Below are 20,053 nucleotides of genomic sequence, written 5' to 3'. Positions count from 1 at the left end.
GAAGCCAGAGAAATTCCATAAAAAGTCCTAATAAAACATTATGACTGTAATGCAATTTTAACAATTTAAAAGTGGTGTTTGGTAAACTACACACACATACACGCACACATCAATGCATTAACTAACATAGCTCTAGTCTAAAAAGAACAAACTCAAACATTTGGGTTAAGAAAATAATGTATATTCATTAAGTGACAATGATAATACTCTCAACATTAGGCTGACATAAGTACTTTATGTTATGCATACACAATCTAAAAACCAGTCTTCAGCCCCCTGCACAGCCTCTTATCACCCTTAACCATGCATCCTCAATAGAAGTGATCTCACCCCCAAAGGGCTGAAAACTGCTGGTTGGTTTGTGTGAAAAAAATCTTACTCTTTTTATGTACAAAGCACAGATGCATATACAGCATACAGACTGATTTGCAGCATATTGGTGCTAATAAAATTTTATTGTAGGAGGCAATTAGGATGAAAACTGTCTAAAAAGATTCCTTAGGGGAGTGGTAATGAAAAAAAGGTTGAGAAACACTGCACTGAGTTTAATATCACCTTGGATAAACGTATGTTAAAGCTTGTAGCTGATACCTAGCTGCTTGAAAATCGATTTTAAATATTTCACATGACAAATACTGATCTTATATCCTCATAGAATATCTTGATTCTCCTAGTAAATACATAAATGACTTGCAACTGATCCCACAGGGAATTCAGTTAATATTCTAAATCTTATTTACTAACTGAAGTCAAAAGTTAATTGAATATTCTTATTTTGCTTAGAGTTCTGGCATATCTTATACCTAAACATACTCTTCAAAGAACAGATAACTCAATCTTTGCTTGTCATCCAGAATACAGGATGATACACTGACAAACACCCAATGGTGTTTATTGTTGAAAAAATACAAAGCCACTCAACAAACACTGAATTGTCAACATTCTTTTATCAAAGTTTACAATATTTGTTATTTTTTTTTCAAAATAAGGTTGTTGCAAATCCATTTGACAAGTGGGTGCTGTCTCATTTGACAAATGAAGCAGAGGTTATGAGTATTAGAGCGACAGCAGCTATTTCTCTGGCTCCTGTTTCTGCTAGCCAGGTCTGAGATTACTAGACCTAGGATATCAACTTGCGTGACTAAGAGAGCTGGTTTACTGAGATAAAAACCTCATCAAAACTGAAATCTTCAGCTCGAATATCCATTTACACTGCACTTGTTTGCACGTTGCAACAGGAGAATAAATTGATGGAGTTATTTATTATTTTCAAGGCCACTGGCAGTTCAGGCTAAATGCACACCAGGTTACCCAAAGATTTCTGAAACCAATTGCGTTTTGTAAATTGTCTGAATTGAAGTAATTGTTATATATGAAACACTGAAATCAAGATATTTGGCGGGCCTGAGGCAATACAAATACTGGCAAATAATTATGATATACTAGGAATGTAAAAATAATATTTTTAATTAAAAATTATTATGGACTATATAGTACTTCAAAATACTTTACTTTTGCATATAAAATAGAAATGATAGCTAATTTAGTCTTTACTCAGCATACTTATGAACATCTAAAAATATTGTATTTCCATATATATATTTATATATACACATGTAGATCTATCTATATATATATCATATAGTAGCAGTGCTTCAGTTGTCAATGAGAATATCAATTATAAAAATAAAATATGACCTAAAATGACCTTTGGCCATTCTAAAAATGGATACATTAATAAATAATAAAAGAGTGAATTTTTGGTGAAACTGAGTTTCTTCAATGTCACTCCTTATTATGTCCATAACTAATAGTTTATAAACTCTGCTAGCTGAAAAATTACTCCAGTATCGCATGATAACATTTTATTTGCTTGTAAGAGTTTGTTAGAATGACTTCAGTCTTCCAAGTGGTTAGGCCCCGGGAAGGAGGGATCTATCTTCCTGCTGTAAATGAAGTGAAGATAGTCTAGTGCTCTGTGTTCAACATTTACTAAAGCTTTTAAAAATGAGAACTTAAATGCCTTCAGGGAAAGTTTCGTCTTACAGAAAACGTTCTGATGTCACGCTACCATCGGTAAGAGCAGACTTACAAGAGAAAAGCAGAAATTTAATCCATTCCCCAAACCATACCTCAAACTCTGCATGTTTATGTACATCCTCAGCTCTCTGTCTGTTCAAAATAAACTCGGCTTCATTGGCAACACGAACTATATGGTCCTTCATGGCGTGGCATAGTAACCTAAAAAGAAAAATAGCTCCGGAATTTATTAATTCTTATTAGCTTTGGTTAATCCAACTTTTGTAAATGATCAAATTTCAGTATTAGAACTATTCATTATGCATAAATGTTAAAGCTACATTATAAAATTAATCATTAAAATCATAATGCAGTGACATTTGAAATATAGAAATATGCCATAAACTGTTAACAGCAATGCCTGTGTTCAATCCAGAGTGTCTTGTGAATGGATGAACCCAACGAAGTGAGAGGGAAAAGATTAAGGATTTTTGATGAAGTGTTTTAAAATAGTTGAAAAAACAGAATTCACTGACTTGAAGTAAAACCTCAACACAAAAACCAGATGACCACATAATAGGAAATCTATAAACTGGATTCGTACTTTAAAAAATACAGATGATAGGACTAGTGGTACTTAAAGTTTATTTAAATGCAAAGATTCTAAATTCTACGATGGAACTACAGTTCAATAAAGTTTAAAAAATGTAACAATGAAGCAAATATTTTTGAATAAAAAATGTTGTCTGAATATTCACATTGTTGGAATATACAGTGAGAAGCTCACACCACATTTCCACCTGATTTCCAACCTCAACAGGCACTCACTGCTATTAGCTTCTGTATGTTTTCAAAGACTTAAAAATACATAAGGAAATACAAATACAGTCTTCTTTCTCACTTTCTTACACACACCGTACGTGATGGTCCTTTCTGTACCTAGCTTCTCTCATTTCTATGTTGAGGCTTCTCCACACTTCCGTTTTAGCATGGGGCGGAGGGCATTTCCAAAGGTGGCTGCAACGGTATCTCGCATCCCACATGCAGCAGCATATTGCCATCGCTTCATCACAGAAACAGTCTTTTTCTGCTCTCCTTAGATGTGCCTGGTGACCTCCCAGGAACAACAGCGTCCAGCAGAAGGGACTCTGCAGGCTAAGGCATCAGATGCCTTGAAGCTTTTGCTCTTGGTTCTTGGAAATCTCTCTTCTAGAATCAGCCGCAATGCTGAGAGCAGCTCACAGCATGTGGAGAGCCTCACAGAGAGGAGACACTCAGGATCCCAGGCCTAGATGAGCTTCAGGCCCAAAGCCAGCCTCGTGGGTAACTGCAGCCCCAGACAGCTCCACCTGGGGCCAGAGAACTACCTGCTTAGCTGGGCACAGCCCATGAGAATCACGACAGGGGCAAGGCGGCTGTTGGTATAAGCCCTATAGTGACGGAGGTGATCACAAAGACGCTAGTGACCGAAACCACCACCAAACCGTGTGCTGAGAGCTAAGAAATAAAACAGGCAGTTTACACATACTACTTAATTCTCACAAGGATCTTCAGAGATATAGATCACTTTCATTTTGAAACATAAGAAACCAAGGCTCAGACAAGTTATTTGCCCCGGATCATAATTTTAAAAATTATTCTCATAATTTTGTATTTTGTACTGAATCTTCATTAACCAACAATATTTTTTAAAGTAAGGACTTTTAACCGTGTTTACTATGGCCGTCCTTGTTTGTGGGCATTCTAACATTAATTCTCTTCATTTTGTCCATTAAAAATGATGATTAGGCCCTTTTACACCTTTTTAAAATATTTTATTTTGCAGTAAGCAATTACTGTAGTTAAAAAACATCAAAAGATACTTGAAGTTACCTTTAAGTCTTTCTGTGTTGTTTTTAAAGGATAAATTGATAATTTCAGATCTTTTACCTACGTTCTTTACAAATTCAGTTCTAACACTCATATTCATTCATTGTTCAGTTTTTCTCTTTCAAGATTTTTAACAAGCTACTTTCAATATTTCCAAGGCCCTTTAATGAAATGAATCATGTTTTTCTTTGCTTAAGTTTTCAGAAATTTCAATCAGAATGGATAGATTTAACCTCATTTTTGCTTTTGTACTTACTAAATAGCAGCTCTTCCTGCATACTTCCCTACGTTCTCTCTACCCACAGCAAACCTGTCTTTCTCACTAATAAATATAAGTAAATGAAAAAATATATATCTTCTTTCTAAATTGTTTAAATGTAAGTTTTAAAAGATATATACGTCTCTGAAGAGAGTCTGACTGTAGTGAATTTATTCTTTCTAATGTATTAAAGTTGCATTACATAGTACAAAGTTTTAATATCTTTTCACCAAATTATTTGCAATATCTGTGTAGTATCTTCCAGCAACACTGGCAGGTGAATGGTTTCTTTATTTCAAGGCAGTGATGTAAATTCTGAGAAGCACTGAATTCAAGATAGTTCTGAGAAGAAATGTTTCCAAAATCCATGACTGGTCTGACATAGGTTTAGTTGTTCCATGATGAGACTTGGTTTAAATAACAACCGTGTCACTCTCGGATCAGCAGGAACTTCCTGGCAGTATGACAGAGGCACCACTAAAATCTTACACAGCAGCAGGATGGGTGGAAATATCATCTGTAAACATGCAGCAGTAATCTCTCCAGCCATTGATGAAGGACACAGACACATTCCCATGGGAATACTGTCTAGTTTTCAACACAAATGTCAACAACAACACTTACTCAAAAAACACAAAAGTTAGGGGATTCTGTTAGAAACCACAATACGTAGGGAAAAAAAGGCTCAAACTCCTCTATAAAAATTTCATATAGTGTTGAACTTAATCACTGAGGGAGCTGGAAAAATAGAAGTTTAAGGACGACTATGATTCTGAGTATTGCCTTTTGGTCTATATTTCCTAGAGAGGTTTCAAAAGAGAAGAGATGTGAGATGGTGGGGCATATCCCACTCAGTGGCTTTGTCTTGTGATGAAAGCTGAAGGAAATCGGGAAGAAATCTAATATGTGAAAATTAGTGCAGATTGCAAAACTGAACTAGATTAACAGAAGGCAGCAGGAAGGGAGAAGTCCAGGGTCTGGCTGGCTAATAGGTGTTACTCCCAGGAGCACAAGAGTGGCTTGGCAAAACAGAGGCATGGGGGCAGAGGGGGGGACGAGATGGAGAGAACTCTTGTCTCACAAACGCCAGCAAAATTTTATCAGTTCTCTGAAAGTCTGTCTTCCTATCACCGATACTTACGAGCTATATACCAACCAACGTATTGCTTTAGTTCTATGTAGAGACAGCATCTTCTTGTCCGACTCTTTAGTGTCATTCTGCATGTCTTCATTATCCAGGTGGACAACATTTGCCACAAGTAACTCACAATTCCCTGAACTTTTTAAGGGGATTTTAAAATCCCTAAATCGAAGACTCCTTTAGAATCCTCGATTCTACCTCTTTTCAGGAAACCACTCAACTGGTCATAATTGGCTTCCCTTCTTAAATCTTTAAGCCCCAACAATCTCTCGGCTCAGAACCTCTGCTCTGACTACTAGCTCTTACCTTCACTAGGCCCTTCCCTGGCCCCAGGCAGAGATAAGCTCTAGACTTCCTGGCACTCTCACGTCTTCAGTCCCTCTGTTTTCTTAGTCCTTCATCCTCCGCTCAGATTCACCTCCTTTCCATTAGGCTTGGGTCCCTCGATTCCCCGCCTTAACCGCTCTGGTGACAGCGCCTCCCGTTAACCCCTGACCCACCTGCTGCGGTGACGGAGGCTGCGCGTGACCCGGGATGCAGACATCAGTGCCCCTCCTCACCCCGACGCCTGGATGGCCGAGGGGCCCCACAAAACCACATCTCACGGGACATGGACTTCGTATTTCTTTTTCACAGTCAGTTTGCTATACTCAGGTTTTGAGGCTGGCAGAAATGGCTTTACTTGCCTTGACTTCATTCACTTAAAATGTTTCTTTATTTAAAAATACATACTGTACTTATTTGGGAATATATTTATGTTTATTTGGGTATGTATTTATTTGGTGCACATATATACATCAAAAAGCAACACACACACAAATATGCATATATATATATGTTAATTACTCTGCTACACTGTGTGTTTATCATTCTCCTGCTTCTTTAACACATTATTTTTATTTCCTATATGTATAGGTGCCTCTATATACTGTCCAGATTTGCTTATATATGAGTTTTATGAACAAGCAGCAGGTTTTCTGTGTTCTTGCAGATTAAGAAGATCCTCTTCTCTTCTTACTTTACTAAGAATTATTTTTAAAAAAAATCATAAATGTTTAATTTTATTCAGTGCATTTGTACCTACTGAAATGATCATAAAGATTTTCACTTTTAATACTGTAAATGAATTACATTTTTGGGAACTTTAATACAGTGAACAACTTCTGCATTCCTAGATCAGCTTTTCCTCATCTCTCCTCCAGCCCCGTGCCCCACAGACACAGCATATTTTTATATACAAAACATAAGTTACATGGGTATTTTAAATTTTATACCCAGCGTGAGTGGTTTCTGTTAATATTTTAATTAGGACTTACATATCGACCTTCCTAATGGAGATGGGCCTGTACTTTTCTTTTTCCCACACACCGTATTTTCTTGCAGTCAGGATTACACAGGCCTGAAGCAGACAGTATTCCCTTTCCGTGTTCTCTAGAAGTCGGTACAAGGTGGGAATGTTTCACTTGAACGTTTGGTAGCATATACCTGTAAACCACTTCTGTAGGAAGGATTTTACTGATTACATTTCTTTTGTATTTAGGACTTGAGGGTTTAGTTTCTTCTTATTGAGTTTTGGGAACATATACTTTTCCAGCATTTTCCCAGTTCATTTAAATTTCTAATTTTAATGGTAAAACATTTTGATTTCACTCTAGCTATCTTTTCTGATTTTTGTTTTATCTGTAATTATGTTTCTTTTTGTTCCTTATGCTATGAAGATATGTTTAAGACATGGCTAAAGTGTAATTCAAATATTATCACTAAATTCTGAGACATATCTCCCTATTACTTGAAATCTAGCCATTATTAAATGGGATGTGTTTATCTTAGTTTTAGGTAAATAACATTTTATTTATTTTCAATATCTAAAGGCAAGTCTATAGATTAGCAATATTAAGGTCTACACAATTTTATAAAATTTTTTTTTACCTCATTCATTTACAAAACTCAGTATGTTTAATAACTTATTATATGTGTAAAATGAATAAAGGAATAGGTAAAGAAAAGGCATAGATTAGGTTCTCCATGAAAAAGAGAGAGAGGGAACTTCTGTTTTCTAGTAGTTTCCAGGGATTCTTGGTTCAAAATTAAGCGAGAATCTCAACTCTAAGAAAAGAAGTTTATCTTAGAGTTTTGGAAGTTACCATTTTTTTTTCAAATGTAGTTTTTGCCTACTCAAAGATATGGAACAACTCAAGCAAACCAAAGTTTTTGGGTTTAATTACAGAACAATATTTGTTAAATTAAAGAAGGTATTCGAATTGGGGCCACATAACCACTTGAGTTAATACTTTTAATGCAGTGTGTGTCTTCTCCAAAATCTAAGAAATGCAGGCTATATATTTTTCCTTACTTTAAAAAACAACAACAAAAAATCCCTGATTTAAAGAATTAAAAAATGCATCTTGTGAATCCTAGGTTAAATTCAGTGCTAAACAAGAATATGTCCTTTTTATGAATATTCATTAATTATATCTTACAGGTTTTCAAAAAAGTGATAAAGGTTTGTTTTTGGCAAATAATGTATTTCAAAAGATCAAATGCCATATTTTAAAAAGCCTTTCTTATTTGCTTTATAGTTCAATTTATATTTTAATAATTTAAAATCCAATTATTATTGCCAAGATATTATGGGCAATTTTACATCCCATTAACCTTGCTTTGTTTTAATTATAAAGATCCTTTGTTAGATTCCTTTAAATGATCCAGGTATAATTTCAGCCTGTCCTAGGGAGTACTTTAATTCAGCTGCACATTCATCAACTGGTTTTGTCTTGTTAATTGTAGACAACTGCACAATTGCTTTCACCAGCTATGATTGATGAATTATATTTACAAGTGTAGCTGTTAAGCAGGATAAACATTTATAACAATTTCCACTTAAAGAATTTTAATTCCTTTCCCACAAGGACAAATTAAAGACTGATACTCTAACAACTAAGAAGAAGTGATTTTTTATGTTGCATTTTAAACTATTAGAAAAAGAAAAACGCTGTATATCCATGCAAATGAGATAAAAACATATGTAAAGAATCTAATTTGTGCCCAGGACATAGTAGGGCATCAACAAATAGACGCCAGACAGACAGAGTAGCTACATCCCGACTATCCATCTACGGTATTGTATTAACCTGGAATAACCAGTTCAAATATATGCGAGGCAAAGGTGTATAAATTGAAAGGAAATGAAACAAACTAAGGGTAGAAGCAGCAAAATTCTGAGCATATATGGAATAACAACAACAAAAAAAACCCTTCCACTTTTTAAGTGTGTATATTGCCGCAGTTGTACTAAACGTCATTTACTGTTTCCAACCTTCAGAGAAACGGGGCAATAAGGGTGTTACGCGATTCTACAGATGTGAACTAACGTCGGAGGGAGATTATGTTATATGTCCAGAGTCTAACAGTTTACCAACAGGGGAATGCGTATTTGAAACCGGTACAAATAACACACATATGCTGTGTATTAGAACGGGCACTGTGCAAATAGCCACAAAAACACACTACAAATAAACAGGCAGTAACAGTGCGGTTTGGGTAAGTGCAAACTGGGGGGAAAGGGGACGTGGATGAGAACACAGGAATCAGGGGTTAGGATTGGGGGAGGGCTGGTGCTCAGTGACAACATGCTTTTCACTAAAGTAAGAGACGTGAAAGTCTTAAAGCAAACGCCCATCTTTGTGCTGCTGTGGCTGCTGGGGGAATACGACAATGTCAAGGCTGTAGACTCATCCGGGTCCCCCAGACACCCCGGCGAGCCTCCTAGACTTCCTTAGCCTTTCTCCCCTGTTTTCCTACATTGGCTATTTTCAAAACTCTCCACTCCTCCCCTTCAGGTTTCCTTCAGACTCAGTGAAGGGCCCTATCTGCCACTTCATAGAGACAACAGAAGGCATCACAAGACGCCCTCTGCGTCTGTCACCCAACCCCCGTACCTCCGTCTCACTCCCCAGACACTTCACTCATTCAATAAGCATTTAAAAATTCTCCAGTCCTTCCTTATAAAAAATCCCTCTGTCTGCACCACACTCTCCAAATCAAAACCCTATCCACTTCCAGCAACCACCCTAACTTTCCCTTTCTGGCCAAACATCTCACACTTGGGTGTACATGTATGTCTACACTTACCTCCCACTCACTCCTCAACTCAAAACAACCTGGTTCCTGGTCCCCCGGTACTCTAGTTAAATCACCACGTTCTCCAAGGTTACTTCCCTCAGTTACCGGCTCCCACAGGCCCCTCTCCTTGCCCTTTGGCACTTTCCCCATCAGTAACTGCTTCATCTCAGGGTGTTAGTCCCACTGGCCTGTGAGCTCTGTGAGAACAGGGCCCAGGGCTAGACCCACCATGTGGCTCACAGGTACTCGCAGAGCAAGTCTGGATGACATCAATATGACCTTCTTGCCACTAAATCCAGCGACTCTTAATCCTAACTTAAAAATCCTCTTATTAACTATTCATCCGTTTTCAAACATTCTACTCGCCATTCTTCTCTTCATTCCTTCAAAAAAATATTTGTGATTACGAAATACATGCTAGGCATTCTTCCAGAAACCAGGGATGTGACCAGCAAATAGGACAGTGTTCTTAAGGAGAGAGTAAGACATGAATTCTTAAAGAAAGTACATTTTAGTGGGGAAGACAGATGTAAACAAAGAAGATAACTTGGGATGATGGTATTAAATGTTAGAACAAAGTTGTATGATGGAAGTGTGATGACTCAGTTAAGCTGGTTAGGGGTGCCTCTCTGAGAGGGGGACCTTCAGGCTGATTCCTGAATGATGGCAAACAGCCAATCAAGTGAAATCCTGGGAAAGAGGATTCCCAGCGGAAACAGCAATAAAAGCTTGCCCCCAGGACCCCCACTCACTCCACACCCTTCCCTTGAGCATCCACCCCGCACCACATGTCAGCTGACGGCTTTTAAATCTAAATCTCCATTCCAGCTATCTCTCTGGGGAGCTGGCCACCCAAATTCCAAGACACCTATTCAGTATTTCCACTTAGAAATTGCACAGGTGCTAGAAATTCAGTGTAACCCAAAGTAGAAGTTTTTCTCACCTAAGTTATACCTGTCCTTCTATATTGTTCTAAGTAAATTATACTTATATTATAAACCACCCAGGTACTAGAGCCAGAAATGCAGTTATCATTGACTCCTTCTTTCCTCTTACTATACAATCTATCAGCAATCCTACAGATTTAATTTCCAGAAAGTCACTTCACATTTGTCTGCGTCTTCCATCCTCACAGCCACGGCTGGTCAGTCTAAGACATCATCACCTTCAGCAAGATTACTGAAACCTCAAAACCGTGTCTCTGTTCCAGTCTTGAGCCCCTGAACTCCATTTGCCATGCTGCAGGTTACGCCTACACTTCTTCAGTCACACGCCAGCACCCTTAGCACAGCTTACAACCTCCTTCACGGCGTGACCTTTGATCTTTGCCACGAACGGATGACCCCTGCCTCTGTGTGGCTGGCACATCACATGCAGTGAAATACCTTTGGCTGACTCAACATAGCTCTCTAGCCAACGTGTCTTGCTGAATCTTGCCTCCAGACTTTGCGCCACACCATTCCCTGAGCCCAGGATTTTATTCCACTAGCTGTTTCTCTCACCTGGCTGAGTCCTCACCATCTCTCAGTTCTCAGCTAGGATGGTGTTCTTTATGGATACACATTTTTGTGACTCCTTTTTTATGGACTATTTTTTGGAGCAGTTTAAGATTCACAGCAAACTAAAGCAGAAGATATTTTCCAGATACTGACTCTGGCCACATGACCTCCCCTATTGTCACCATCCCCCACCAGAGTGGGACACTGCTGACAAATGGTGAATGTACATTAATACAGCGTTATCACCCGAAGTCTGCAGTTTACATTATGTCCACTCTTGGTGGTGCCTGTTCCGTGGGTTTGGACAAATGTATAATGACACGTATCCACTATTACAGTGTCACACAGACAAAGCAGAATCACTGCCCTAAAACTCCTCGGTCCTCCGCCTATTCCCTCCTGCCTCCCCACCAACCTCTGGAAAATGCTGATCTTTTTACTGTCTCCACAGTTTTGCCTTTTCCAAAATATCATATAGTTGGAATCCTATAGTATGCAGCCTTCTCGGATTGGCTTCTTTCACTTCATCATATGCCATTAATGTTCCTCCATGTCTTTTCAAGGTTCGACTGCTTGTTTCTTTTCAGAACTCGGTAATAAATATTCCATTGTCTAGATGTATCACAGAAAGGAATGGATGCTTATGTATTCGTTCACCTACTAAAGGACATCTTGGTTGCTTCCAAGTTTTGGCAGTTATGAATAAACTCAATATAAATATCCACGTAGAGGTTTTTATGTGAACTTATAATTTCTATTCCTAGAACGGGTAGATACTAAGGAGCAAGGCTGCTGGCATGTATGGTAAGAGCATGTTCAGTTTTGTAAGAAATGGCCAAACCATGCCTTTCACCAGCAATAAAGAAGAGCTCCTGCTGCCCCACATCCTTGTCAGCACTTGGTGGTGTCAGTGTCCCGGATTTTGGCCACTCTAATGGGTATGCAGTGGTACCTCACTGCTGTTTCAATTTCCATTTCCCTGATGACACAGGAAGTAGAGCATCTTTTTCTTTGCTTATTTGCCATCTGTGTATCTTCTCTGCTGAGGTGTCTGTGAGGGTCTTTCATGCATTTTTTAACCAGGTTGTTTATTGTCTTATTGTTGAGTTGTAAGAATTCTTCTTATATTTCAGATAACATTTCTTCATCAGATGTGCCTTTTGCAAATATTTCTCCCAGCTGTGGCTTGTCTTTCATTCTCTCAACATTGTCTTTTGCAGAGCGCAAGTTTTCTTTTTCTTTTTCTTTTTTTTTAAAATAAAGTCCAGCTTATCAATTCTTTCTGTCATGGATTACACCTTCGGAATTACATCTAAAAAGTCATCATGAAAGCTTAGGTCATCTAGATTTTCTCCTGTGCCATTTTGTACAAGTTCTCTAGTTTGTTTTTTACTTTTAGGTCTGTGATCCATTTTTAGTTAATTTTTGTGAAAGATGTAACATCTAGATTTATTTTTTTGCATGTGGATGTCCAGTTGTTCCAGCACTTGTTGAAAAGAATGTCTTTGTTCTATTGTATTGGCTTCTCTCAAATGCAGTGTTTGAAAACTCTGATAACCCTACAACCTGGAGAATGTACCCCCCAGACTAAGTTAACTGTCTGCCCTATGCTTCCATTATTACCTATACCATCTCTATCACAGCACCCTTGTATTATCGTATATGTTAGTCTAATGTTTGTCTTTCCAAAAAAATTTCAGAATCACATTTGCCTTACTCATCTTCCATGATAGTGTTAGGTATGTAGTGTGCACAGAACAGGCATTTGCTATGCTAACGTATACATCATCTGTTTGTGTGTATTTACAGCTAGTCATGTTTCATTTTTTTTCGAGGAACAACTGGTATGCTGTTCTAGAATGGCATAAAGAACATTATGATAAGCAAATGTTGGAGGTTCTTATGGATTAAAATTTTATAAAAAATTATAACCACTTTCTATACTTTCAACTCTTTTTCTAAAACAAAACAAAGTAAACCCCGAACTCTGTCACTGAACAACAAACAATATCAAAAGGTAAAACCTGCTATTAGAATTTTTCACCCATCCCCTTTTCTAAGTCAATAACTATAATTTTAAGTACTGGAGGTTCAAATCTCTTAAATCCTCAGAGAGTCAAAGATGACAAGATAATTTTGCTTTTTTACTTCACAGTTGAAACCTATTAGCAAAATTAGCATGTATGAGAATTGGGAGATTTCTGTAACTGATATGATGGTAAGTAGCCTGGTTAAATTTTTTTCTATTTTTTCACAATTCTTAGCACAATAAAGTTTTATAAGAACTAGAGTGTGTTATTATGTAAAATTATTATTTATATTTTATAAGAAAACTGATACTTTCCTGCATCTTTTGCTTTGCAGTCAATATCAAATTTATTTTAATTTTTGGATTTGTATTATTATGACTTAAAAAAACAGTCATGGGATATCTAAATGAGAATTATACAGTAAGATGAAATATTAAAAACAGAGGTTATGTCTCATAACATGATTCATTGATAGAAAAAAGGTAATAATAGTAAATTGCATTTAAGTTAATTTTTAATGGCTTTTTGTACCATATATGAACTAATTTTCAAGGAAAATGTTGTAAAATATTTTTTTATGACACCGTCCTTCATAAATATGTTTAATGTACAATAAGCATTATTTCCTAATCAGTTTAACTATATCCAGTTTCAAAGAAGAAACAAATAGATTGTGCGTAATATTCAGTCACTATTTTCCAAGGAATACACTATACCACAGAAAAATTCAACTTGCAAAGGGAACAGACATTTGGGGGACAGAAGCTATACATGCCAAAATGGTAAAAGTTACATCTGTCTTAATGGAGTCTCTGCCAATAAAGTATTGGAAAAATCACAGTGAATAACGGTCATAAAGTGATACATACCATAGTGGGCTACAACGTAATTTTACCTCTAGCAATATTTTAACAATGGCATATGTAAATTCCTAGCCAGACTGTTAGACTTCCTCTTTTATACATCCTTCACATTTTCAGTTGGATATCAGAAAGCCTGACATCTGAGTTTAGGCAAAACTATTTCAGATGAGCTGAGCCAGGCTGAGGGAGTAAATGCAGCTCTGAAAACAGATGGACGGGCAGATGGCACTGCAGACGGGCTTCACCTGATCTGAGCAAAACAACTTGACGTCGCAGTAAGATGGGGCTCAAATCTCACAAAAACCTTATAAAGTTTGCTCCTTCATTTCATTATGTGCTCCTCCCCCACTCCAAATGAATATGTTTAATATTATAAATATTGTTCCTTTAAAGTTTAAGTGTCTGTGTGATAAATTATTTAACCACAATATATGTTCTTTTACGTTTTTGGAACAGATGGTAAGAAAGAGCAGTCGCCCAGTGGAATAACACGTACATCGACTGTCTAAAAGTTATAAAATTAATTACCTTCCTTCATTGATGAGTTCAATAAATGCAAGTCCTGCATTCTTCTGAATAGAATTTTGCCATTCCTAAAAGGAGAGAGCAAACCAGGTGTAAGAAAAACGAGCATAAATGAAAGTAACACGTGGCTTCAGGATCACGTTGATGCTGTTAGTAAACTCCTTTGTGGTATTATTTCTAAACTTTTAAACAAGATTTTTAACAAACATCACTTTGTAAGAAATCAAGTTTTAAAAGTAGCCCTCTGTTACTTAGTTTAGAAGGTGCTTGTGGATTCCCAGTAACCTTCTGGCTTGATGCGGACTGAGAGAGAAATGAGATCACAGGAACACGGGTTACAGGTCTCAGCACAAAGCTTCCCTCCGGAAGACACCGATTGACTGGTACCAAACCATACAAGGACTAGCCACCCTTGCAAGGAAAACTTCAGTCCCTAACAAAGAGATTTTTCTTGGCGATTATAAAATGGAAATTAGAAATATATTCCATGTATTTAGGTTGGTTAGGAGATGAAATGTTCTACTTACACATAGAGTCCAAAAGACTGAAATGTACATGGAAAACAGGTCATGAAAAAATTCTTCCAGAATTTGTAAAACAAGAAAGAAAACAGTATTGAAACTATACCCAAAGTAATCTTCCTTTGCTGTTTTAGATGAGAATATAATTATGAATCTGGCAGTTCCAGTTTCATCATTAAGAATGTAAGAGATTCCTACACAGTGTTTCGAATTAGGAAAGTACATTGCTTATTTTATACTCTTCCTATGACATATTTAAAACATGTCTTAGACAATTTTTTTTGGTTGCTGGTTTATTCTAGCTAGTTCCATTTTTTTGGTCCTTTTTAAATAGCTGGGAAATAGCAACTTTTTAGATTAAAAATTATATCCCTTTTAACACACCTATAAATACATACTTCCCTAATACATTTTTATAAACATTCCTTACTGATCACTCACGTCACTCATCTATAGATTTTTTTTCCCCATGGTTTCCTTAATAAAATGCTGGCCACACAGAAGTGGTCAACTGCCTGCCCATGAATCCAACTTGACAAAAAACACAGTCTCCGTGGGGACCCTTCACTCTACTGTTGATCACATTCCCTTTTAAAGCTCTGCACACGTGCTTGGGGTAAATGTGGTTCCCCAAAGCATTGGGAGTGTAAATATTCTCTGCTTTACGTAAACTGTAAAGTAATTTGTAAGTGTAGGTACATTTTAGGTAAAAAGTGAAGAATTACGGAAGAACAAATCATGGATCTACATTTCCCTGAGAGAGAGAATCAACAACTTGGGAAAAGAGATGTGGTGGCCTGGGGACAGTCTTTTAGGGCCTAAATGACTCCACTTTCAGAAAAGCCATTGTGTTTTTGCTACCATAATCTTTTTTATTTATTTTTATTTTTTTATTTTGGTTTCATTAATCTACAATTACTTCAGAATCCTTATGTTTACTAGACTCCCCCCATCACCAAGTCCCCCCCAAAAACTCCATTACAGTCACTGTCCATCAGCATAGTAAGATGCTGTAGAATCACTACTTGTCTTCTCTGTGTTGCACAGCCCTCCCCGTGGCCCCCTCCCCCACATTATATATGCTAATCGTAAGGCCCTTTTTCCCCACCCTTATCCCTTCCTTTCTACCCATCCTCCCCAGTCCCTTTTCCTTTGGTAACTGTTAGTCCATTCTTGGGTTCTGTGAGTCTGCTGCTGTTCTGTACCTTCAGTTTTTCTTTGTTCTTATACTCCACATATCTATCTATCTATCTATCTATCTATCTATCTATCTATCTATCTATCTATCTATCTATCTATCTATCTATCTATATCTGTCTATCATCTGTCTATCTATCTATCTATCTATCTATCTATCTATCTATCTATCTATATCTGTCTATCATCTGTCTGTCTATCTATCTATCTATCTATCTATCTATCTATCTATCTATCTAATCTATCTATCTATATCTGTCTATCATCTGTCTATCTATCTATCTATCTATCTATCTATCTAATCTATCTATCTATCTATCTATCTATCTATCTATCTATCTATCTATCTATCTATCTATCTATCTATCTATCTATCTATCTATCTATCTATCTATCTATCTATCTATCTATCTATCTATCTATCTATCTATCTAATCTATCTATCTATCGATAGGATTTTAAAACAACATAAGCTGAAGTACCACTGTTCCAATGTAAGACCTTCACACTAGCTAAATAGTATTTTCCATGTCTTAACCTCAGTTTACTCTTTGTATGTTTTACGTGTACGTTTTATGATTAGACCAGAGGTTGTGCCTCTTTGAAGTTAGACCCATATTTCATTCATGGGTAGTAACTGTAGGACAAGCAGAAATAGATGATACAATTTTCACAGTGACTGCGCTGCAGCACTAAGGCAACCAAAGAGTTTAATTTTAGGAGTTTACCGCCATTAGGTGAAAAGCAAAAAATTCTTATGTGTAAAATTTGAGAAATATTACATGCCCTGGTATCTTTTTTTTCCAGGTTCTATTAGTTATTTGCTTGACAAACTTGAATATTTTCTTCTCTCCACAGAAGCCTACTGGGTTAGGCATGAGTATTACCTGGGTGGGGATAAAGAGTAGTTTTGCAGGCATTGACCTAAGTAAGTAAAGGCTAAAGTGGATCCCAACTAATGCTGAAAGAGTGTATAATTCAGCTTCTGAAGATTTTCAAAATTCCTTATTAACTAAAATAACCAATTTACATCATTTCAACGTATCAAGTCAGTCTCTGTTAACTGCATTAACTAATACTAACAACCTGCAGGGTCACAAAAGTGTTAACTGTCTTTCCTTAGGAAAGAGGGCTTAAAGTTTTCACTGTTAAAATTGTGATATGGGATATAACAGTCCCAGGCAGGAGATATGTTAAGTCTCAGGATATGTATTTATCTCCTTGGCATCTGAGAAAAAAGAAAAGTCAGGTAATTTAATTAATGTTTTTAGTTAACACAAGAATACTATAGTAAATTGTGAACTGAGAAACATGGTAACATAGAATGTTCATGTTCCTGGTGAGCGGCACCCCTTCAACTCCTCCCGATGTCCACAGCTTCCCAGGCAGCTGCTTCAGCCAGAGCTGGAGGGGTACCTACCCTCTTAAGCCATGCAAGTAACACTAAAACTAGAAATCTAAAACATAAGCTTCCATTAGCTGTTTTCTGGGATTTAACATGAGACTTACTTATTTTAGCTTCTCATTATTTTGGTGAATCTTAAACAAACAGAACTCATAAGCCAATGAGGAATACACAAGTTTCTTTCTTTCAACTACTTGAAAAAAATACTAAATGAGAGACAGAGAGAGAAAGGTACATCAAAATATTCTTCACATGATAAAGTTTATTTTCCCTCCCAGATAATGTCAGGATTGAATGCAGTTTTTACCTCTTGTTTACTGATTTCTGAGTGATAGTCGTAAAAGTAACACAAATAATCAATTTTAGAAAGGCATCTTTAGTTGAAAAGTCCAGTCTCTTTACATCCTTGCACACAGTATTTAAGCAGCAAACAAATATGGGTAAGTGTAAAGAAAATACGGAATGTGAATGAAAGGGTCCTATAGGAAAAGTATGACAAATGACATATTCTCCTCTACTTATGTCAAGCTGTGGATGAATTTTCGGCCCTAACTCCAATGAAAAGGGCGATATTATGACAAGGGTTTATGTTGGCAAAGTAATAAATCTTAAAACATAAAAGAAGTAGCAACTTAAAAACTTTGGAAATGGGATGGCGCCTAGATCATTATTTTCTCAACACTTAGTATTAGCTTATTAATCAGAGAGCATTTCCTCTGAGACGTAATTTATATTTTGTAGCGATCTACTTTCATATATGTCTTCCCATTAAACCATAAACTCGTTAATGAAAGGAAGGATCTTGCTTTTATTAACTATGAGTATATATTAAGTAGCAAGGTCTGGTATACTATACTGACTCTAAGTATTTTGGTTATTGAATTGAATTGAATCCTATGGTGTCATTTAAATCTGTGGTCCTCAATTCTGGCTGAACAAAAAAATCAATGAAACAGAAAGAACAAAATAGCACTAGACTCACAGACACTGAGAAGTGACTGGTGGTTACCACGAGGGAGGGCTTGTGATGGATGGGGAGGGAGGGGGAGGTGTATAAAAGGGCACAAAAATTCTCAATCACAATATAAGTTGCTCACAGGGATAGCAGCACAGCATGGAGAATACAGTCAGTGATTCTGTAACATCTTCCTATGTTGACACATAGTAACCGCACTAGAGGGGGTGAGGATTTAAGAACATGGGTAACTGTTGAACCGCTGTGTTGTATACTTGGAACCAATATAAGACTGAGTGCCAACTATGCTTATTAAAAAAATAGTCAATGGGAGTTGTTAAAAAGTAGCAATCATATCAGATTAATCTCTAAGGACAGGAATCAGGCATTGGTATTCTTCTAAAGCTTCCCGAATGATTTGGATGTAAAGTCAGTGTTCAGAACCACTGACTTAGGTCATTTCTTGCTTTAACAACATGGCACACACACAGACCTCCAAGTAACCTCACATGCCCTCCTAGAGTAATTTAGTTGTTATGAGTGATTATTTGTTTTCCTTCAAACTGTTCAATTATTTAAACCTTCTTCTCCTCATTGCATAATTACATCATAATTTACATCATAATTATTGAAGTATTCACTTCTCTAAAATAAGGCCATTGCTGAAGTCCCTTTCAGCTCTGACATGGCATTTATTCCCATCAATGGTATTTTTGTAAGATTGAAAGTCTCACAAATACAATGAGTGTGTAAAAAAATGTAACAAATTAGATAAGTAATGACTGTATTCTTTTACACAGACTCACACTTGCTTTTGCACTACAAAAAGCATTTCTTAAATGTCCATTACAATACAACTGATTCTAGGAGTTTAAAATGAATAATTAGGTAAAATAGTGAAAGGGAGATGTGCAAAAGTTTGTGACAAGAAACATACATAGCACAGAGGGGGAACTGGGTATGTGCTGTAACTGCTGAGGTACAAAACATTGAGAGCTGACAAGCAGGACAGAGCTGGACAGGGAAGGGACACTGTCCTAGCACTGACAATTCTTTCTGACATGGAGACTTAGATAAATTACTTAAAGTAAGAGAAAGGATACATGGGAATGTATACAAGAGGATATTAATAATTGACTGCCATGTCAACAAAGACAATCTCTTGGCAATGACAGCAAAAAAGTATATTTTAAAATCTTATCCATGAATCATTCCAGGAAGTCTTTAGCCATTTGAGAAAACACACACACAAACATACACTCACTCCACTACTGAAGAAAAGGAGCATCAATAAGTGAACGTGTAAATTAGACATAAGCATCAAATTTTCATCTTCATGGGGAAACATACTAAACTGGGTTTGAATGTCTGCAGAAAGCTGCCAAGTCTTTAGACAGTCTTGTCACAAAATTTTAACTCTTCTACGTGGATGCATAAAATTTCCTCAAGATGAAGGACTTTTTCAGAGAATTGGGTATCAAGTTAAGGATCCTTTGAAACTAAGCACTTTGAAGACAAATAGGTTCCAGAAGGATGACAATGAAATCCCCATGTTCCCTCCACAATCACTTTATGGAAGTTAGATGACCTAGTAGAAATCTTAGACCCAGGACATAATTATTTTCCCCACCAGATTTTCCTCCTCTAT

At 36.8% G+C, this 20,053-nt stretch overlaps 1 protein-coding gene across 3 annotated transcripts in view; it reads right to left on the bottom strand.

Annotated features, from left to right (window-relative positions):
• The window catches only part of NBEA (neurobeachin), a 547,470-nt gene that overhangs the window by 255,766 nt on the left and 271,651 nt on the right, over positions 1-20,053 (bottom strand). For all 3 annotated transcript variants that reach the window (XM_073229196.1, XM_073229216.1, XM_073229206.1), the window contains exons 35-36: positions 14,331-14,395; positions 2,133-2,241 (exon numbers count right to left, since the gene is read on the bottom strand). In XM_073229196.1, the coding sequence (XP_073085297.1) occupies positions 2,133-2,241; positions 14,331-14,395 (174 nt within the window). The remainder of the gene's footprint in view (positions 1-2,132; positions 2,242-14,330; positions 14,396-20,053) is intronic.

This window comes from Manis javanica, chromosome 1 (genome assembly GCF_040802235.1).
Source record: "Manis javanica isolate MJ-LG chromosome 1, MJ_LKY, whole genome shotgun sequence".
NCBI lineage: Eukaryota > Metazoa > Chordata > Mammalia > Pholidota > Manidae > Manis > Manis javanica.
Note: the sequence above shows the minus strand (reverse complement) of the source record. Positions and strands in the feature narration are given on the sequence as shown.